At 38.8% G+C, this 23071-nt stretch overlaps 2 protein-coding genes across 2 annotated transcripts in view; both read left to right on the top strand.

Moving 5' to 3' along the window:
* Nucleotides 1–252: 252 nt before the first annotated feature.
* On the top strand, nucleotides 253–7573 carry fbxo22 (F-box protein 22). Its single transcript, XM_084719834.1, has 7 exons — nucleotides 253–448; nucleotides 739–871; nucleotides 1258–1345; nucleotides 2445–2543; nucleotides 4662–4814; nucleotides 4931–5096; nucleotides 5423–7573. The coding sequence occupies exons 1-7, from the start codon at nucleotides 318–320 to the stop codon at nucleotides 5814–5816; spliced, it is 1164 nt and encodes a 387-aa protein (XP_084575960.1). The 5' UTR covers nucleotides 253–317; the 3' UTR covers nucleotides 5817–7573.
* A 1010-nt stretch (nucleotides 7574–8583) lies between these two features.
* Nucleotides 8584–23071, top strand: part of LOC146333125 (transmembrane protein 266-like) — a 65195-nt gene continuing 50707 nt past the window's right edge. Inside the window, exons 1-2 of the mRNA XM_084724702.1 lie at nucleotides 8584–8760; nucleotides 10083–10217. Of these exons, the coding sequence (XP_084580828.1) occupies nucleotides 10204–10217 (14 nt within the window). The 5' untranslated portion in view covers nucleotides 8584–8760; nucleotides 10083–10203. The remainder of the gene's footprint in view (nucleotides 8761–10082; nucleotides 10218–23071) is intronic.

Below are 23071 nucleotides of genomic sequence, written 5' to 3' on the forward strand. Positions count from 1 at the left end.
CCTCCCAGTTTGTTGTTGCTTATAACTAGTGCAGTGAAATGTGACTGATATGAAAGGCCAATGTATTATATTAATATATAATATGAGCAGGAATAAACACAATTGTGTGTAGCAGAGGGAAATCATTATATTCTTTAAAAGTTTCAATTTGTCAAGTGTAACAAGAAAATTGAGGCAAACTTAGCTGCCACAGCTCCTCCTCGCCGCTGGGGGCAGTGTGCCACCTCCACGCGCCTCTCCTGGCAGCGGTTGAAGAGCAAAGGTGAAAGGTCGTAGCTGGGTAGCCGTGCTGGAAATCCACCACTTCAGAAAGAAACATGGGTGAAAATCAAGATTTTACCGTTTCTTTACAAGACAGCAAGGCTGCATACGTACTCAGCAACGTTGCCGAGGTGGTTGAACGAATTCTGACGTTCGTACCGACCAAGTCTCTTCTCCGGATCGCGAGGTAACGGAAAATGTTTGCATGCTAAATAGTGAAGTTAGCTAACGCCACTGGCTGTCGATGGAAGTGAAACTACTTTTGAGAGACTTAAGAAACATTTAGAAAGCGAATGAATTTGACAGACTAAAGGTTGTGTGTCACTATACGTGGTGTGTAACTAAGTAATTGCTTTCAGGAGCTCAGTCGTCTTTGACAGAAGCACGAAATTAGCAGCTAGCTAGCTAACTCTCTTGCCAAGTTCTTACAAAGCGAACAGGCAAAGTTGAATGTTTCTGTGTGTTTTTTTTTTTCAGTGTGTGCAGACTGTGGAGAAACTGTGCCCGCAGAGTGTTGAGGACTCAGCAGCAGCTGACCTGGGTGTCAGCCTGTGGACCATCTAACACGGAGGCCCATGCCCTCTGCAGCATCCTCTCTGAGGAGGTGGAGGTAAATCATTACACCCACATCATGGGAACTGGAACAGAAAGCTGTTTGGGACAATAACATTTTGTTTAAGAGAACCCGTGCCTTGCAGATATGCACTACAAGGGTGCATACACGTTGCAAAAACTACATAAAGTATAGTAAACATTTTGAGAGTAGTGCTTGTCTTGAAGATTTGCATAACATGCATGCTCAGTCAGCAATTATTTCTCTTGTAAGCTAGGGGTAAAATCCTAAAAATGTGTTCAGGAGGTGATTGGAAATCATCTCGTCTGATGTATCTTTAAATATGAATGATATAAGGTTTGTTTTATTGTTGGACCACGTTTTTTGCCCAGAAAGAACTTACAGTGTTTAAAGGCATGCACTTTTCTTCTGATTATTTTCAGAAAGTGTTTCTCCTGCCTAAAACAGTTTTGGCCATGGTAGACTGTGAGGGCTTCAGTGGACAGGCTTATTGCTACAGACAGAGTAAAGGTTGGTATTAAATAATAGTACAGAGAACTGTTGAATTATTGTATTTTATAAAGTATAGAGAATACATCTGGTAAGTGCATATTTGTATTTTTTTTTTTTTTTTACAAATATTAAAATTTTATTTGTAATCACAATGCTTTCAACTCCACCTCCTAGTTTTTTTAAACAAAATATTACTGAAATACAACATAAGTTGGACCTGTTTTTGTTGCTACATTATTAACTGGAAGCCACTAATATGGGTCTGACTACTTGCAGTACTATTACATTCGTAGGGGCTTGACAAAGTCACCAGTAAACAATAAAATAAAAAGAAGATAATATCTGCAGTAACCTTGATTACTGAACATTGAATTGGTAAACACTACTACAGACAGGGGCCATATTATGATGCAAGCCAGTAAGCAGTAGGTTTTAGCTCACTGAGTGTCTGTTCCCTGTTGGTGAGTTTCCACTCGTGACCATTGTTCCTCTTTGTCAGTACAGTTTCAGTGACAGGTTGTTGTTTTGATATGACAAATAATTCTTACATTATTGTTATGGCTGAACACCTGCACTTTTAGCGCAAATAGGCTATTAGAGAATATTATTCTTACATGGCTGTTTGTGTTTACTTAAAAACCAGCCATGACGTGTTGAAGTTGTCATGTAGTTTGTTTACACTCGTGAACCATTGAGTTAATCTGTAACATACTGTGATGCATGATCATAGTTGCTGTGGCTACATACAGTTTAATATACCTTGCGTGCTGATTTAGGACAGTGGTTAAACTACTGACTAGGACTAATGAACATTTGCCAGCCAATTAAAAAAAAAAAAAGCATATTAAAGTTTGTATACTAATTTGCTAGTGTTAGTTGTTTCATAGAGTCTTCACTGATGTTTTAAAATTTTCTTGACAGGTATATAGCAATGTTTTGCAACACTGAGAAATGTAAATGTATGATTGCTAAGAAACAAGTGGTTTGCCAGTCTAAAGAATATAAGAAGAACATTTTACTTTCCAGTGGTATATTCTTAATGAATAATTAAAATGATAAGCGTATGAAACAGTCACCTTTCTTGTTAACATGTTTTTTTTTCTCAACAACTCTGAAGCAAAAAAGAGTCGTCACAGTCCAGACACAATTGAAGAACTGAACCTGCTCTTCCCTAGTGGCTGTGACATTATGGGTATTGCTACACCAGGCATAGTCTGTAAGTGTTCCTCTTTTTTCTATTTGTCACATTTCTTCATTCATATAGAAAACAATAAAATTCCCTCCTTCCTGCCATTAAAACCATTGATGGCCTCATACAGGACGATTCAGTGTCAAATTAATATGTTTCTTAAATGAGCTTCAAGGTTATGATGGTACAAATGTGTGGACTTGGCATTTTTATCTTCTCTAAAAAAAAGAAAAAGAAAAAAAAAAAGTAAGCTAACCAGGTGTGTCTCGGGTATGTCTAAGAGAAATAGTTCATCTTTCAGTAGTGAGGGCTATGCATTAATCTCCACTGCTGCTGCCTAGTTGGAAAGCACCACTGGTGGCTGGCACCTCCCTGCCTCTCCCTCTGATAGATTGCCTAGTCTGCCTGGTGCTGTGCTCCCCATTTCTCCATATAATCACAACCCTGCGGAGAAGCCGCTCTCCATCAGCCACGTCCTCTTTCTGCAAGATGATGGCTTATCAGGCTCCCATCGTCTATCAGGTTTAATGGCAGCCTGGACTGTTTGTGATAACACTCATTTTGTGATATTGCCACTGAGGGTCACCCCAGGGTCACCACATGCATCTAATTCAAATGAATGAGATCCTTGATTGGATAAGGTTGGATCTGTAGATTACTTGTAATAAGTCTGCCATATAGCCTAGATTACAACTAATTATTTCTGCATGTTGGTTGTGGGGCTACACAGAATTAAAAAGATGACTTGTGATACACCCAGATATAGTGTTTCAGCATTAGTTTTTTGAATACATGAGATACTGATGTCTGGTATTTCTGTAGTGCACAAGCTAAGTTGCACACCAGGGGTTCAGCTCAACAAAAATTGAAGCTCTAAAAGGTGTAGCACTGGTGTATGAGGCTGCTTATCTTATGATCCTGTAAATTTAAGGGTACTGAAATCATTCCTGGTTTGTTGATGTTGCTGAACTTTTTTCCCTGCTGCTGTCCTGAGTTATTACAAGTTATTCCCAACCCAGTGGGAACCACCACAGTCGATAAGTGAGGCCAATACATTAGTGCCTTGAGCTGCAGTTTGTCTAATGACCACTAGATGCTGACTGTAAGAAACGAAACCAAACCACCAAAAAGAAGAAAAATCTTCTAACTACTTACAACAAAGCCAAACATTGTTTTCTACCAGAAGTTGGCAATAATCATCATACATGTAGGAGAAATAAAGGCTGCGAGAGAAATCTTTAGGTCCTTTTCACAGCTGACGTTTTGACTTGTGCCAACGCAGGAAAAGCACAGGTGTTACTGATAACATTAATGATGGCTTTAAGTGTACTAGTAAAGAGCTGTCCACAACAAGAACCATAACTATAAAAATATCCACTCAAGTGGATGGGGGTGTCCGGACTGCAGCTTTATAGTTGTGGTGTGGACGCCGCCATCCCCTTGAGTTAAAACTATTTTTACAGAGATATTTTTATAGTATTATAATATGGCTCTTGCTGTGGACAGCCCTTAAACTGTGACAGTGAGCCAACATGCACAACACCAGCGCTGCGTCTGAAATCACATACTATGCACTACGTACTCAAAATGTGTGGTATTGTTCAACATATTTTTGTGTAAATAAACAGTAGTATGGATCTTTTTGGTTGCACTGCTCGGCATGTATCATGTCACTTTCTGAGAGCCTCCTTGCTGTTTGGAGACATGTAACCATGGTAACTCATGCCAATGAAGAACTAATTTAAACATTAAATTACATCTAACAAAGTGAAACCTGACTTAACATTTAACTTGAAGTGTTTAAAGCGTTACTGATGTCACGCCAGAGCCTCTGTCCTCTGTCTGTTACATTGTTTTGGTTGTCACTACTGATTTTTATTGTGCAATATTCATGCTGGTGTAGTGTCCACTGTTTGTATTCTGTAATATTTCCCCGGAAATAGTATGAACCTCATGTACTGTTGGTTTTAAACCAAGGTTTTGGAAATCTCGTTCCGGTTCTCGTTCCAAGTTAACATCTGATTTTAGTGATGAGTATGCTGTCAGCCATAGAGTAGGAACTTAGTCACTGTTTTGTTTTGGAATGATACATGACATTTGTGCAAGGTACTGCATGTAGTACTTCATGCTTGCTCCTCTGTGCAGTGACTCCCAGTGGCCCCTGTTCCAGTCCTCCTCAGGAGTACCAGGAGGGTGAGGCTGGCTTTGCAATCATGTTCCCCAGCATGGAAGGTGTCCACATCAAGCCTTTTCATTTCTGCAAGAAGTCCATCTCCCCAACAGCCCTGAAAGAAGCAGGTGAGTGGAGGCTTACAGCAGTTACTCAATAATCTAAACAGAGAAATGCAAAACTTGAAAAATATTCCACAACTTGTTTTCATATCACTCTTTTAATTGCCATACTTTCTTTCTAGGACTAGTTGACAACCCGGACCTGCGTGTGGTGCTGATATTTGTCTATGAGGCATATAAATCTGGAGGAGCACGCTTCCTCAGCCAGATACTGGAGCCGCTGGCCAAGAGCAAAGCCCTCATCGCTGGAGGGCTGGTAGAAAGTGTCTTCTCTCCCACCAGACACTGGTGAGTTTGTCCTTCACTTAAATCAAGTTTTTATCTTGGCAAATTTGGGAAGAATCATGCCTTGATACAAAAATAACAAATGCATGTCATTTTGTGCAAATTCCTGAAGTCCAAATAATTTGAGGCCACAATTGTAGTTTTGAGTGAAGTATTTGGGTTAAAAAAAGTTACATTTCTGTATTTCTCTGTCACTTATGCCATTTATGGGACTGACAGTAGGCTTATAGTTGAACACAGGAAGTTATGATTTTACCATTAGCTGAATTAAATTATCTGTGGCCTTTTCTCTTCACACCATCCCTGCTCCATCATTTCTCGCTCTGTAGCTGTAGCCAGGGTGCATACGGCGTGGTGGGCCTGGCCCTGAGTGGCCCTAAGGTGCAAGGGGCATCTGTGCTCTTGGACCAAGACATCAGCAACCCAAAGGCGGCTGAAACCATGATCCGGCGGCTAAAGGCTGCCAAAATTCCTGAGAGGAACACCCTAGGGTTCATGTTTGCCTGCGTGGGGAGAGGCCAGAACTACTACAACAACCAGACCAACGTCGAGGCCGACGCCTTTCACAAGGTGTTTCCCAACACCCCACTCTTTGGCCTGTTTGGCAATGGCGAAATTGGCTGTGACCGAATCATCAAAGATGACTACACGCTTTGCGACACTGACACGGACAGTCTGCAGCATGAGTACACTACAGTCATGACACTGGTTCATCTAGGCTGACTTGACTGATCCACAGTGACAATGGACAACAGGAAAAAAAAAAACGACCACCCTTCACGCTTCTGTTTATGACAGCAGTTGGGAACAAGACGCATTGTGTACAGTGTTAACTCATATTACAACTGAATTTTGCTGTCACCATTTCTGCTCATAAAGCAGGAAAACGATCCCTTTAGCCTTTGATGGCATCATTTGGGAAATTGTGTCCCTCGGAGACTGTGTGTGTAAACACAGCATCGTATTGAACCTTTCACAAAGATCAGATAGAAAAAGACAAAGCAGTCATCTCTTTTTACATTCAGCTGTGATAGAGCGCTCTTGTAAAACATGTTTATAGTTTTCCCCATATTTCACACACACTTAAGGCATATCTTTCTGCTCTGTCATCAAACCTCATGGTCTGTCTGCTTTGCAGGTGAGTAAATTAAATAAGCTTGTGTATCCCGCAAGCTATTGTTAATAATTGTTGATTCAACGCAGGCACTTTTTTATTCATATAAATAAGCGGAGTGTGGTCCCTCCTCCACAAATCAAGCTAGTCTTGATTTGAATGCTCTTCCTTATTATGTAGGTTTTACACTTTGGGTTTTACTCTTTGTCTAACCAATGGAAGAAAATAATAAACTGTTAGCCTACAAATTAATACTCTTGCAAGATATTCATGTACTGTGGTGCTATTGGCCACATGGAAATCAGTCAGAATCCTACAGTGCCTATTTTTTTTGTCCATATGTCAGGTCATATCTCTTGCTACCTACTTCCAGCTCCTAATGGTTGGATTTAATGGTTACTTTATCTCTCTACAGTAGCTTCTGTAGCTTAAAAGAAAAAGTCATACTGAAATGGATGAGAGAACATGGCTGCTCTGTTGGCTGTGCAAGTGACACTAGCTGCCAGTAACTCTCAGTTTCACCTCACTTAAGACTCTGCTCTTCTACTGTCCACCTTTGGAAACTGGTTGGAAATTGAAGTTACAGTGTCCAGCATCAGAAAAAAATGTGATGGATCTGGTGGAGATGATGATGTATTTGGTATCATTTGCAAAAGAAATAAATGGTAAAGGTTAATTTTGAGATCTTGATAGTATAGTCTTAGACTAACTACATAGTTGAATGTTTGAAAAAAACGGCCAAATATAAGAAATAACAGAATATTTCTGTCAAAATCCATTGAGTCTTCTATGAATCTGTCATTGATTGATTTTCCTCACTAAGAAGAATATCGTAATGACATGAAAGTGCAACTTCCAGTATATACCTGTTTGTTGTTCATTAGTTGCTGTTAATATGTTTAATTTCAGCTTTTCTATACATGCTGGAGCAATGATTGTTGCAAGAAAGGATGTTTTCAAGAGAATTCCAATATTTTACTTTTTTTTTTTTTTTTAAATGAAGCCCTTTGTATCATAATACACACACCTGCCCTTATATACTCAACAAAAATATTAACGCAACACTTGTTTTTGCTTTTCAAGACATGAATTGGCAGATCTAACACTTCCATGCAGACAAAAGGTTTGAGAGAAATAAACCTTTTTGTGTGCACACAGGAAGTCTCAGATCTCTTTTTTTTTTTAACTCATGAGCTGCGTTTCTGTTTTTGTTGATTACAGTGAGTGGAGATGCAAATTAAAATGTATTTTAAGTTAGTGTTTATGGCTCTTTGAACAAAGTTGTTTTGATGTTGATGCACTTTTCTACATGTGCCAAATCATGTCTGTTCTGCTCTTTTCCTCAATAAATTACAATCTTTCAGTATGTTGATTTGTGCCACATTTATTTCTCTTACCCCCCCCCCCCCCCCCCCCCTTTTTTTTTTTCAAGCCACTACACCAGCGTCTTAAAACCACTGGGCGTTACGCATCCTCCCTCGGTTGTAACCACAGGCCTACTATAGTTAATTCACATCACCACTTTTCGTTATTTTGCGCACACCCTGAAATGTGAGCCTCAGCCTATAACATCTCCAGCAGCCCACGTCCAGGCGTGTTTAAATAAAGGAAAGAGACGCTTCAGATTGATTGATGTGCGCTTTAACCATCGACTGGCTAATCCCGGTGAATGACAAACGGTTAAGCCAATTGCTGTAAAGGCAATTTATATTCCCATAGTATCTTTATTTTGGGAAACCATAAAAAACCGCTCATGACACGGAGAGGGACGACCTACCAGGCGTAAAGCTAATAAAATCATCCGAGGCGATAATCCTGCTCTCAAATTGGCCTCAATCGGGGACTGAGAAAATCTACTCACACACACAAACATTCACACACACACGGCCAACATTTTTAGACTGCTATGTCGTGACCGGAGCGATGCAAATGTCACACGATTCATTGGCTACTGTCAGTCTCCGGCACGAAAACGTCAATGTTTTGATGGCGTTTGGATGAAATTGTGCGCTGTGTCGGCCGGCTGCTGCTTGTGGGAGCGGGTCGGTGGAGAACCGGGGGCTTCGTCGGGCTCTTCAGCACCTGGACAGCTCCTCTTGCAGGGTTCCCCGCTGCGCTCGCCGGGGAAACCCTCGGCTAGAGGAGCGGAGCCTGGATCTGGAGCAGCACACGCACAAGCCTCAGCGAGGAGGAGGAGGAGGAGGAGGAGGAGGAGGTGGTGGTGGTGGAGGAGTAGATCATCGCACTTTAAAGGGTCGTTGTTTGAGCTGAATAACACTTAAAAAAAAAGCTAACATGCCGAGAGACGATGCGTCTTGCATTTGAGCTCCAGCCTCTCTTTTGGTTTTGCGCTGAAATCCGAGCAGCGCAAGTGGGAGCAGCGGCGGCGGTGCTGCTCGTCCAATGCAAAAGTGCTAAGGATAGCTGCAGCCTACACACACTGCGAGCCTGCTGCTGCTTCACTTACTCTCATCACCACCGAGGGAGACATTACTATCAGCAAGGGGGCAGCGGGAGGCACGATTACCCGACAACAATGTAAATCTCACACAGGTAGGTCCTCTGCTCCGAATTAATAATTCATTTATGTACTGAGAGGAGCACCGCACAACTCTCGTTTAGTTTCTCCTCTCTGGAATCTGATACCAGCAAGGAAATCAGTTTGAAGTGAAAGTCTTGACATGCACCCAACTCTGTAGCGTGTTTGATCCCAGAAATGTAGGCAGAGGAATGCTTCAGGGTTGTGATTAAAAGTTTGGTTTATCTTTAAGATTATAACAGTCTTGGTGACTTCCTGGTTCTGTTGTCACTATTGTCTATAGCTGATGTTGTCTGACATGTTTATTGACTTGAACTTTTCAAAAATATTTGTGACTCATAGTTTAAATGTTGAGGTTTCTTTTAGTTTGATATTGAGCAATAGAATTGCAACAGTTAGAAGATTAATCCATTGGTCGGGTGAAAAAAAATTTGTTGCCAGCTGTTTCCATAATGGATTAATAATTTCAGCAATTTTCAAGCAAAAATGGCACAAATTGTCATTTATGATTGTAAACGAAGAGTCTGGCTTTTGGGCTGTTGGTTGGAGGGAAAAGGCAATTTGAATACCTCACTTTGGGCTCTGGGAAATTGTGACAAGCTTTTTTCATATTTTTTTGTCATTTTATAGACTAAATGATTAACTGATTAATCGATAATTACAATAATCTTTAGTTAGAGCCTTGTTAAGCATCATGTAAGGATGAACCCCGCAAACAGGTTTACTGTAAGATGAAATCCATGACTTCCACCAATTTTACATCACTAAATACTAGGAGTTGATAAAATATCAATACACTTAAGTATAGAGCTATTATACTTTGTGACACTAACAATTCTTGAAAACACTGTATAATGATATTGTGAAAAAAAAATTTAATGACTGGTTTATTTTGTGTTTGAACTCCAGCAGTGTTATCTATCTTCACTGTTGATTGCATAAAAAAGTAAACTTTTATAACACAGAATTTATGTGTATGGTGATGTGTTCTTTATGACAGTTTTACTAAATTTAGATTGAAAAAATAGCAAGATGTTATCTTACAGTATTGCTGTATTGAATAGCACCCCTGTATCGTTATATGTATTGTGTCCCCAGATTCTTACCAATACACAGCCCCTCTAGACACAAGAAACAAATCAAATAATGTGGTAGAGGCTTATGGAACTGTTTATATCAGAAGTTGTGATGTTGTAATAGCTGCTACTGAACTTTTGCACTTACCAGGCCTGAAACTAACAGTCTAGATCTCCAGCCACACAGATTAGAATAGCCCTGTGTGAAACATGAGTGAATGTTTCTTGTCTTCTTGCAGTAATGACCTTATTCATTCCAGGGTCAACATGAAAGCGGCATCGATTTGGAGAAAAGGTGAACTGCAGCACTAAAACACTGAAAACTTGGAAATCTTGTGACAAGCACCACCGCCATCTCTCCTCTCTCCATCACCCAGCATCATGGCAAATGCTGAGTAAGTACAGTCCATCACTGATCTTTCCGTCTTCTTCTCACTCTACCAACCAGCATAAAACAACTGTTTGTTTGCCCACATATGGCAAAAATGGGTTGAACATGTATGGTCCAATATCAGAAATGCAGAATTGTTAATATGGAATTTAAGGGCTATAGGCAACATTCTTGTGGATTCCTTTCTCTTTCTCTTTCTCTTTCTCTTTCTCTTTCTCTTTCTCTTTCACATTATTTGTCCCAGCATGCCTCTTTTTTTTCCTCATCTCAACTTTTCACTTCTTTCAGTCTCCCCTCTGTCAGTCTTTCCCAGGCTTCTGTGCCTCCATTTCTACAATAATGACCTTTATTCACTCAGACACTGCTACCGTTGAGGTGTCTCTGACCCGCGTCACTCTGAATGCTAAACACAGCCACACACTGAGATGCTGAAACACACCTGCACAATGCTGACAACACAGTGTCCATTCTGCAGCCCTGAACACAGGTCACTATGTTAATCCTTTCTGTGAAACAACACAGTATATTGATTATTATTATTATCCATGACCATTACAAATAAACATCCTCCTCCAGTTTTCCTCCAGCTTTCCATTTTTAATCTGTGCTCAGAGTGTGTAGTGAAAACAGCTGATGCATTACTGAAGGAACGTGCTGCAGCCTGTGTGTGTATGTTTGTGAGTGTGTGAGGACAAAGTAAGAGGTAAGGGAGAACAGTGAAAATCATTATTCTCCATTAACTCATGATTCTGCTGGTGTAGCATGACTCGCTCATTTGTCTCTTCTTAACTAGCTGCATTTATTCTCTTGACCTAGATGAATAGCCCTAAATCATCGCTCCATTTGTGCTTTTAGAAGAGAACCAGTTCTGCTTGTGGTCCCATACAGAGCTCAGCTCAGCGGGTTTCAGTAGCAATGTCATATCATGCTGTGGTTAAGGTGGAACATATCCTAAAACAGATGATTTATATAGCTCACTTTCTGCAGCTCAACAGAAAAAAGGTTTCACTCTAAAAGACTGATGCTGATGTCATTAAGATATATTATAAATAATAGCAAAAGAAAAATAATTTCAAATGAGAAACAAACATTGCTTTGATTCCTCTTTTTTTTATTCATTGATATGGGCAAAAAGTTTAAACCATCTTTTCTTGTGTTTATAGTAGCACTGAATTTATATGGTTTATATTTAAAGGTCCAGCATATAAGATTTATAGGGTATCTATTAGCAAAATATGACATAGTCATAATGTTTTCATCAATATATAATCATCCAAGAATAAGAATAGCTGTTTTTCACACTGTAGGTTCTCCTACATGTTTGGAAGGGGAATATGAGTTGAAGAGTTTGCAATCTGCAAGCTCGTCGCTAGATGCCACTAAATCCTACACACCAGTCTTTTAAAATTAAACAAATGTGAAAATACAAGTAGATTATAAATTAGTGTGCCGTTGAATCAGTCTCTTATTTTTAGTGGCGGTAAAAGTAACTTTATTTGAATAAAAGTGCCAGTTTAGCTATGTAAAAATGCTCCATTACAAGCAAAAGTATTCATTCAAAATCCTATTTAAGTAATAGTGCAGAAGGATTATCAGCAAAAATATTAATATTACAAATTTTTCCTAATTTATATACTTTTGGAATTTTTAGTCCAGTGGTTCCCAAATCAGGGGACAGAGATCCGTCCAAAGAATTATGAAATAAATCAGGAGTCATGAGATGATTGGAAAGGGTTTGAATGAAGAAAAAGTTCTGCTGGTTCTGCTCTGGCATTAATGTATACAGTAAATTGTATATTTGGGTGGATTTCCCCTTTAAGATTCTGAAGGGTTCACTGTGCTGGTGGGGACCATTCATTTTCCCCCCATGTCACTATTTACCCTGTTGTTTATTCAACGCAGAGGGAGGTGGAGAGTTTGGATGGCTTTGCCTCTTTTCTTCAGAGGGTGGGAGTTGACAAGCACATGATTTTCACTCTGCCTGTTGGGAGAGTCTACAAGTGCACCAATATTCTAGTTAATTGGCTCTTTTCATAAATACACTGGCATCATGTACACTGTTTATTAACTATTTATAATAATAAATGTAGGTTAGGAGATCTATATGACGAGGACTAGGGCTGCCCCGTTTTTCAAAAAGCAACAATGGTTTTAAAAACATTTAGCATGAGCAAGTGGTTCCAGCAGGACAGTCGGTGAGTCAAATTAAAGGGGCATTCTACCCACTTTACATGGCAAGTTCAATTTACTCTTTATCGAAAGTACTAGTCAGTCAGTCAGTAGAAACAGATGTATAATTTTCATGGCATTAAATTCTGCGGTTCAGGAAAAAACATTCAAAGTAAAAAAAACAAATAGAAAACCCAATGATGCAACACAGTCTCACAACAGTTTGTGAAATAGTCACAAAATTTAGTCTTTTCAGATTTATGTACATGGAAACAAATTTCCCATTTTTACACGACATGACTTTGAAACTAACTCAGAGTACCTGGGAAATAACCATATCTTCCAAGCAACTAAAAATGGGCAAATTAGCACCTGGGCTGCTAATGGTACAAATGTAAACAAGCTAGAAGCTGTTTCCTTTTCTGGCCTGGCTATGCAAGACTAAGTTAGCAATATATATGCCAGTTACACTTTCAAAATAAAAGTCTTGGGTAGGTTTAGGCATTAAAACTACTTGGTTAGGTTTAGCAAAAGATCATGGTTTGGGATAGAATACCCACTTCTTTAAAACAGTCAATATTGATAATTGGTCTCAAAAGGGAACCCAAACCCAGTCACCCTGTCCTCCTCCCTGCATGGACTTTGTCTCTCTCTATACTGCACTCATCCTTATTACTTTGACAGTCGTGCTGACTGTCATGAAAACTATTGACAATCCGTTTCCATGCACACAAATAAATAGATTGCATCACATTACCATTTCACGACCTACAGTGATACTGGGTAAGATGATATGAGGGACATGGGATTTTTTTTATTGTAATTCACTTGTGAGTCCCACAATTTCCCCTTTAAGTCTCCTTTAAGTCCTGTGAGTGTGTTCCAGAGTCATTGGCGGATGTCTTTTTACTATGTATATACTACTTCTTCACACATGATACAATAAGATGGAGGATATGTCTTTTACAGTCTTTGCCCAGTGTGTGTAATGGCAGACTCAACAACTTCAGCCTACCTTTATCTCTGACATTTGGAGCTTAAGGTTCCTTGCCCGACCTTTCTTTTTTTTGACAAGCAAAAATGCCTATATCATTACAGCTTCCTCCATATGTCATCGTAACACTGTTATTTTCAAACTAATCAGTCTTATCTGTGGGAAGTGTCTCCCTCCAGTAAATTGTTTATGGAAATGCCATTATAATTATAATTATAATTATAATTATTCACTCACTCTTAACTGAATTAAAACAGTTTCCATGAAGTCTGCATAATACTCAAGATGCAACAGGCAACACCTTAAATAGATGTGCAGGATATACTGTGTGTCTCCTACGTTTGCCCTATATGCAGAAATTCGTAGAAGAGGAAACACACCGGGCAGTAAAGTCAATTTCACAAGTCTACAGAAATCTGTCTTTTCAGTCATTAAGTCTTTCAAGACCCATATTCCCCATAGTGTCTGTAGAAATTAAAACAATCTATTATTGGAAACTGACACAGTGTAAAAAGGTCCATGGACCTCTCCATTATGGAGAAGGCTTATGTACATCTGCTGTCTTAGTCCTGCCCCATGGGGGTCTCTGTGTCTCCTGTGTCTTCTACAGCTTGTATCTGTAAAGGTCAGATAAGAGACTGGTCACACCAGGGCCAGAACAGTCCATTGTGCAGTCCACCAATTCATCATAGTTTAATCTGTAATATTATTAATGAGCTAATGTGCTGGGCAGACTTCATTAATATCCACTGGCGTGAAATTAGGAAAGTTTCTCTAAAGTTGAATTGGGTGTTCCAAGAAATTACCCGAAGCAATTTGTGAATTCTGTTGAAGTGACAGGTGTTTTGTCCTACAACATGAACAATATGCTAAACAGCAAGTTATGTTCTCCAAATTATTGCACTGAAAATGACCCATGGGTGAATTGACTGAGGTGTGTATTCAGCAAAATGCAAGTGGTTAGAAATATGAGGTGAAGTATGTTTCTCTGTTGGTATCACTGTTTCAGCACGGTTTAATCTAGATGCCGATAAAGTCCCGCCGGTAAAAGCTGACAGTCTTTCTTTTGCCTCATCTTCATCTTTTGATGTGAAATCCATATTACGTTGTGTGTGAGTCAGCAGCAAAGACAAACATTACTCACTGTCTTTACTTTCTTAGCAGCAAGAAAATACTTTTTTTCTTAGTTTATAACAAACACAGGTGTGAAATATATACACTGTAAACACAATACAAAATGTTTGAACTTAAAAAAAGTTAGTGTCAAGGCTGAGTTAATTAAGTTGACTGAACTTGAAAAGACAAGTTGAGATAATTTTGTAATGTGTCAAAACAAACTTACTCAGTTATACTTGCCCATCAAACTTAAGATATTAAGTTGAATCAACGGCTCTTAAGTAACACTGATGAACACTACAAACCTCTTTTTATGTTTTCTCCATTCTTCATTTCATGCAAAGAACTCACAGCTTCAACTACTCCTGTTGGAGTTACTTTGTTCCAGCATTGTCACAAAGACATTATGAGAAACTGCACCTGCTGAAGTTATTAAAGTTTAAGTCTAAAGGGGTATGGATTAAATTTAATATTATTCATATTATGAAAACAAACAACTATGATTTATTAAAGTGTATTAGAAACAGGGACAAGTTTTTGACATATAGTTCCTTTAGACGTGGGATGTAATGGATTGTTGTTGGCCTGTGGTCTGTATGGATCAACTGTCATGGTTTGACGTGCATATGTTACTTTTTAACATTATAACCTGAAATCTTGATGTGGCGCTGTGGTGAAAAGATGACACATACGCGCGCTGTTTGGAGCGCAGCTCTGTGAGGCATTGGAGTCTAAAATAAAAGGAAGACTGGTGGATTTAAAAGCCATCACATCTCCTCTATGCAATGAAATCTCAACCATGATTTTGGGCATTGTCACTGGTGTGACTGTGAAACTAGGCATGCTGTCATCATAGAAATAGATTATAGGATTTTTATTTTTATTGATACTTTAACTAGCTGCTGTCTTAAATTCTGCACACCACTCTGCTCTGCTCAGTGGTGCAAATCTGTGTCTGCCTCACTGTGACACAGTGTGTCTGTGTTGATTGACTGTTACTCGTGACTTATAACCAATCAGATGGTGCTGTGGACATGACATTAAGCCAGACTACCGAGTGTAATAGTGTATTAGTATAATTATTTGTTATATGTACTGTAGTATAGTATAATACAGTACAGCATAGTATTCAATGTATACTGTATAGTATACTGTATAGTATTATATAATATAATTGTATTTTTTTCATTTTTGCTGATCTGAAAAGTGATCTAATCTGTGACTCAAAACCATGATACAATTTGTTATGTTTTTTGTTATCTGTTGCACCCCTAATTGAAATGATAAAAACAAGGGTCTAAGGAGAGTTTTAAAGCTCAAACAATTCAAGCTTAGAAGTCTAAGTTAATATACTGATCATGTTGCTTTAGAAACTTATTTAAGTTAAATTTAATGAGTTGATTCTACTCTGCACTGTACATTCATTCAGCTCATCATTTCAAGTCAAAAGACTTAAAGTTAGAGGAATCTATGTTTATATGTTCTGAAGTGTTCTGAAAATGATCACAAGAATTTTAAATAACTTGAACTACTATAATTTGTGTATTTACATCAGGTTAATTAGAAAATATTAGTTGATTCCACTTAATTCCTGTGTGATGTTTTACAGTGTCTATGTTGTTTTCACCATTACATTGATTCAGGCATTGAGTCTGATCGTAAGTTAGAAGTTGTTGAATAGTTTGCAGTTGTTTATATGCAATGAGTCTGTAACACTAATACACCATGATGTCCAGCTTCTCCAAAGTTCTCCCCAGCATCTGGTGGGAGCAGGGAACATCTGCTTTGTGTCTCCATGTTCTGGCCAAGTTTTTGGTGTGTTTTAGATCCTCAGGCGTTATGCTCAGACAGCCTAATCTAACGTGTGTGTGTGTTGATCTTGTAGTACACAGAGGCCTCAGATGGAGTGGAGTGAGGTTCAGGATGAAATGTGCCATTATGGACATGGTCTTTACTTTCCCAGAAAGTGCCTTTTCAAAGCTGCCATTGGGCTTTTGGTACATGGCGTAATACTACTGTTTGATGTAACGTGGAAATAATGGCTCATAGTTTAATAAATAATATGTTCTGTTTCCTCGACAGATGCATATACAATATATATGCTTCATATCAAAATATGAAAGCAGATAATGCCAGATTTTTATGCCTCTGCACTGATGACAGCCGTGGCCAGAGGCATTATGTTTTCAGGTTGTCTGTCCATCAGTCAGATTGTGAGTGTGATATCTTCATATCATATCGTCAAACTTGGCAAAAATGTCCACTTGAACTCATTGTGATGACTTCCACTCTGAAAAAAAAAAATACACTTACCACCTTTTATTAAATTCTTCTCTACATATATGACAGACATGGATGCAACTGCAACTTGACTGGTTGGTGTTGGTGCACAATTGTGAGGTAGTAATATGTACTGTTTTGTCAAATTTCTACATATTTCTGTTTCATAGCAACTATCTATATACTACTGATATACACATACTATATCCAGTACCAAATGCGGCTAACAAGACTAATGGACATTACTAAGAGGACAGCAGATCTTACTGTCATATTACAGAGTGTAGAATTTAGGATTTATGAACAGTGTCCAGTAAAAGTTTAAACAGGATAGTCATGTATGTAGTTCTCTTTAAAGGCATAGTTCACCCAAAAATGAAAATTCAGTCACTGTCTGCTATCCTCATGCCGACTGAAGGTTGGGTTTAGTTTTTAAGTCCTTAAAACACTGCTGGAATTTCACAGGAAAACAGTGTTGCAGAATCTCCCAATCAGTGGAAGTCAATGGTGACCAGTTTTCAAATGTAAAACAACAACAGAATAAAAACATAAAATGCCTCCATACCACTCGTCTGGTGTAATCTAAGTGTACTAAAAGCCCCAACATGCCAAGTTGACTAAAAAATGTCATTTACACCATGTTTTCAACCTAAATCTTCACTGTAGATCCTTAGCTTGGGGCCATGTTCACGTGCAAATGCTTACCATCTGAATTGTGTGTGTGTGTGTGTGTGTGTGTGTGTGTGTGTGTGTGTGTGTGTGTGTGTGTGTGTGTGTGTTGTGACAGAGTGATAATGGCATGTCGGGACTTTATGAGACTTAGATTATGTCAGACCAGCAGTATGGTGGCATTTTATCTTTTTTTCAGTTGTTTTTTACTTTTGAAAAATGGTCACTTTTCACTTCCATTGTTTGGGAGTTCTGCAACACTGTTATCCTGTGAAACTTCAGCAGTGGTTTGCAGACTAACAAAATAAACCCAACCCTCAATAGGCATGTGAGTACATAATGACTGGATTTTCATTTTTGGATGAACTATTCCTTTAAAGCACTTTGAAGTCAAATTGATTAAAAATAATAATAATAATAATAAAAATCAGAACTCAGTACAGTTTTTGCCAGAATCCTCATCATCTGTATTTAGGTATCCATAGATTTCCTTTAAAATTAAGTTTTGGGACTTTTTATGCCTCTACTTGGTAGATAACAGTAGATATAGCCCCATCATGGAGCTCCAAGCTTCTATAGATTCGATTGAGACTATTTTTTATTGGCAGAAACAAAAGATATTTTTACTTTTTAAATTATAGATATTTAAAGTAGGGGTAAAAGACTTTGGGGAAAGATAGTAGATCGCTGAGTCTTATTCCCAGGTTGTGGGTTAGTGACTCGGACTGAACCACTCAACAAAACAGTGAGCCTCAACATGTAACCCAACCCAAAGTGTCAGTATTATCTTTCTACAGAATCACTTGCCCCTCCTTTAAAGAAGACTAAGAGTCTACAACTACACCAGCTGTAGAAATACACAGCAGTACTTTGATTTAAATGCTAATGTCAGCATGCTATTATGCTCACAGCAACAATGCTAAAATGCTGATGTTTCATTGGTATAATTTCTACCATGTTCACCGTCTTAGTTTAGCTAACATTTGCTAGTAGCAAACAAAGCCAAATTATTCATTTTCTGTTCTTCAAGACTGCTTGTAAGTCTTATTGCACAGAGAGGTCATGAGGGTCACGAAGAGCGACACACTCCCAGTTGTCGGAGGAAGAACATTCTTCAGCGCCACTGGCTCCCAGTCACTTACATGACCTTCTGCTTTGCTCAGTGAAGTCCCTCGAGCAACTTTTGTCACATAATGACCTTTCCTACCTGGCCCACAACTCTAACAGTCCACTCTGTAATTTTATCTGCCACCCCGAGGGAATCCTCCTGTTCCACTGAATATCACTTCTGTCCTGTGGGTGCTCTTCTGCAGTCGCAGTCTTTTTAGTTTTTCCATGAAATAATGTTTTTGAGAATTTTGCAATTGCCACTTTCAGTTAGATAAGGACATTGGGGGTACACAGAAAGGTCAGTATTCTTATTTAATCCAGCAAAAATGTTGTGTTTATATTTGTACTTGGATAGGAACAGAGACAGATTTGTCTTTTTTTGTATTGACATTGTTTGGACTTCATTGTTTGAAGTTATTGTATTGTATTATATTATTGCATTATAACAATATAACTCGGGTAAAGTGCAACATTTTAATGTAAAAAGCTGATAAATGCATATCATACTTTTTAAATGATATACATACTTTACTTATTGCTTTTATTTTGGGTTTTTATTCATTAATATATGGTGATATAATGCACAGTCCACTTTGTAAAATAATCTACATTTTCACTTTACATTTCCATGCAAAATTAATATAACTTTGACACAAATAAAATTGAGTAATACACTGTAATGGACTACCATGCTCAAGCAACTTTTCAGAGATGTAAAGACATCCACTGAATTATCTCAACTATCTCAAAATGCTTGACAACCCCTATTGCTTCACATAAGAACTTTGCTGAACGTTGCACAAATCTATGGGATGGGTCTGCAGCTTTTGCTGATATCTCAACTGGCAGCCAGGCAGCGCACCAGGTACATTACTGTAAGCTGCGGGCCGGTGGGGTCTGGACAGCTTGTGTCTGTCATGAGTAGTTATGTGTATGGTCCTGATTGTTTGGGAAGAGAGCCAAACCTGCTGCTGTGCTGTAGATGAGAGGTGGTATGGATGAGGTGTTGTGTGTAGGAGAAGTGTGGAGAAAACAACATCTATCAGGCCAACACACTGTGGCATAACACTGTATATCCACAGCCTCAGAAAAGGAATTAATTCTTTGCCAAGTAAAATAAGTGCGCAGGTATTTGTCATTGAGGCAACTTCGATAATACGACAATGTATGGGTCTGTTCCTGACATCCACCTGGTCGATTGGTCATTTTTCAGTGCCACCAAGACAGCAATCCAATTGAGTATTCAACAACGCCGTGTAATAGGCATTCATTAAGACTCTTCCATGTTCACGATGAGTGTTATGTCATGGTTATGAAGGTGTCATGTCAATCCAGGGCTTTCACACCTTGGTTCACATGTACAGATTTTCATACATCTTCTGCCCTTCTGTGTTTCTGTTCATTCTTTTCTTTTCTTTTGTATTTGTATGTTTGTACTGTACACATAGCTGAAATCAGAACATTTTCTGAACAGACAAGAAAAGGCTGCTGCCTCACAAAAAGTGATATTCTGTATTTTACTTTAATATCCGTTTTCTTCACTCCTATAATACATATTGCATTGTACATGAGTCAACAACGCTACAGCCTCTGGTGACTATCTTTTGGACTATATAGAAAATGTATCTTGAAAGAAATGTAAGGCCCGCTTGCCGAGGGAAATAATCCCATCAAATTGGGATGAGGGCAGCAGCTCTTGAGACTGGACTGCAATAACATTCTTCCTGAAAGCAAAGGGTTTTTATTAATGAAAAACAAAAAGCTGTTATATGCTATACATGCAGAGTTATGATAGACTGCTGCTGGGAAATGATACCACCTCTACTTTTTAAAGAAGCGTTCACCCTTAACTTACACCATTATCAGTATATCAAAAAAGAATCATCAGTGGGCAGTTATGTTGTTGTAATTTACCTTTGTTTTTGCTAACTTTTTGTCAACTTTTTCGACTACGTCTACCGTTTTAGTAGACAGCCTCAGAGACAAGTCATCTCTGTGTTGTTTACTGCTTGTAGAGCTGAATGCCAGCATTAAAGAAAAAAAAAAGTGGAGTGTTTAGTCCAGTGGTCTTTCACGTTGCATGAAAAAACATCCAAAATAAATAGATGTCTGGCCCTTTTGTACAGGAGTTTAGCAGAATTTTCATGGGACAGAGAGTGTGTGCAGCTTAAGTTCTTTGCCGCCAGCAGGCACATGGTTACTCACCTGAAACAGTTTTTGAGAATACACCTGCTTACAATGGCCATGACTCATTCATTTGGTTGTTGTGTTCAACGCATTTGGTGTGGTAAAATAACTACAGCTGGTGCCTTCTTCCTTGTATTCATGCTCTGTTGGTGTTCAGCTCACAAACTTTCCATTTGTTCACTTGTCGGGTTTAATGGGTCGAGGCTGCTCTGTTTTAGTGTGGCTCAGGTTGTAGTTACAATATATGGCGGTGTTTTTTCTTTCTTTTTTTTTTTTTTTACACCTTCATGGCCGGTTAAGGTGTGTCTGTAGCAATGACAGCCAGTTGGATTTGTTTTGTGTGATGTCTTTCAGAGCTTTACATGGCAATTGAGTTTACATAAATTAGAAACACCTCTATGATCATATAGCGTTTGAATCAGAAATCCAGATGCAACTATTTTTAACATTTGATTTGTTTTGTGACATCACATTCTTTGCGGAGTTTACCTTCCAGTTTATAGGTTACAAAAAATGTGGTTTCAAGCAAAGTTGAGAGGGCAGGTTAGCTAACTTGGACTTGTAGTCTTCAGGCCCAATTGATACTGGCTGATGACAATTTATCAGTTTACATTTGCGGTTCTCTCTGAAGCCTCAAAAGGCTTTATACAACTTTTTTCAGAACTAATACACAAGACGTGTAAACAGACTTTGATGTGTAGAATCAGTGTTGTTTCCCTTTAAAGGATGCATAAGTCACAGATTCATTATATGTGGATTCTACTGGTTTTAATCATAGTTTGATAATTTGACTGAAGGTTCAGTTAGACCAAACACCACTCCCTGTTCATTTCACTGAAAAAGGGGGTCAGACATACTTGCTTCCAGATGTGTACTGATCACACCTTGTTCACTCTGCACATCTTGTTGCACTTTTTTCTGAAATTGAAATTGGCGAGGACAATGGCCAAATCGTGTCTGATTGCACCTTGACAATGCGTTTCCTAAAAAACTTAGCATGGTCTTTTAAGGGTTTGTTTCCTAGTTTAGATATTAACATATAAGATATGTGTTTAGGACTCAGGGGCTGTTTGGTGCCCTGGATTGAGCATGAAATGCTATACTTGTTAATATTGTACATGTATATGTGTATATAACCCAGCATTCCCTGCCAAACAAACACACACTGTACAGTCACTTGCAGAGAATAGGGTGTCCTCCAACAGCTCAACAGCTCCAGATTGTATCAAAGGTCCTTTAGTGTTCACATTATCACTGTATATTTTAATCAGTTGTGGCTGTGTCGTGGTTTAGGGTCATAGAGTGTGTGTTTGTTGGGGGTCATCTGTTATCTGCCTGCATATCTATCTGTCCTGTCCTGTCTGTTTACCTGTCTGTCCTTTCCTAAAGGTATGTCTGCCTGTCTGTCAGATCGTGTGTCTCTCCTGTGAAAATTTGAGGTCACTCAGTGCTGTCTGTCATGAAAGTTTGAGGAAAGTCTGCACACAGCCATTACTACAGTCACTACAGTTTGTCCCTCTGTTTCATGAGTGTCCAAGCCATGATGAAAAATAGAGAATAACCTGCAATATCATGTGAGTGATAATGAAAGCTACATACAGGAGTTTTTTTTAACTTCTGAACCCTTTCTTTTGAAGAAAGGGTTTGTCAAGGGTTTTTTGTAAGACTTAGGGTTACATTAAGAACGCTTTTCATCCAAAGAAGGTTTTTTTTTGTAAGAAAGAGTTCTTCAAAAATTCTTGGAATCTTTGAAGAGGTTCTACCATAATATGAAAGGGTTTTTGGTAGAACCTACTGGGGTGGTTCTAGATAAAACCCTTGGAATATAAAAGCGTTCTTGGAGAACCCCGAGTGTATTCTAGATGAAACCCTTTGAATATGAAAGGGTTTTCAGTAGAACTCCAGACTGCAGATAAAACCCTTGTAATATAAAAGGGATCTTGGTAGAACCCCCTGAGTGTGTTCTTGCTAGCACCCATAGAAGGTGGACAGGTACTGATAAAACCCCTAGAGATGGTTTTGGTTGGAACCATTACACAATAAAAGGGTTCTCTGTCGAACTGCAAATAAGGGATTCTGTGTGAAACATTTCACAGATGGTTCACAGATCTTTATTTCTAAGAGTGTGCATGTATTTTCCTTCACCCTGTTACCTTTATGAGTTACCTCCACTTCTCAGTACTAGTTCTCCTCCTGAACCTTTGTTGCCCTCTTCCCCCCGGTGTCTCTTTTCCTCTCACCTCTTTTAGGTTTCAGCTCAGTCTCTTTAGGCCATTTAAAAAAAAAAAAAAAAAAAATTTAAAATCCATCTCCTCCTCTTATGTTGTTCATAG

Source organism: Lutjanus erythropterus, chromosome 1, assembly GCF_056507025.1.
Source record: "Lutjanus erythropterus isolate fLutEry1 chromosome 1, fLutEry1.hap2, whole genome shotgun sequence".
NCBI classification, from domain to species: domain Eukaryota; kingdom Metazoa; phylum Chordata; class Actinopteri; order Lutjaniformes; family Lutjanidae; genus Lutjanus; species Lutjanus erythropterus.

Bases quoted from the DNA above. Each gene is read 5' to 3' on its own strand.
- fbxo22 (XM_084719834.1), top strand. From the start codon at position 318: ATGGGTGAAAATCAAGATTTTACCGTTTCTTTACAAGACAGCAAGGCT. The intron at 872-1,257 runs GTAAATCATTAC...GATTATTTTCAG, and splicing joins TCCTCTCTGAGGAGGTGGAG to AAAGTGTTTCTCCTGCCTAA. The intron at 1,346-2,444 runs GTTGGTATTAAA...ACAACTCTGAAG, and splicing joins TTGCTACAGACAGAGTAAAG to CAAAAAAGAGTCGTCACAGT.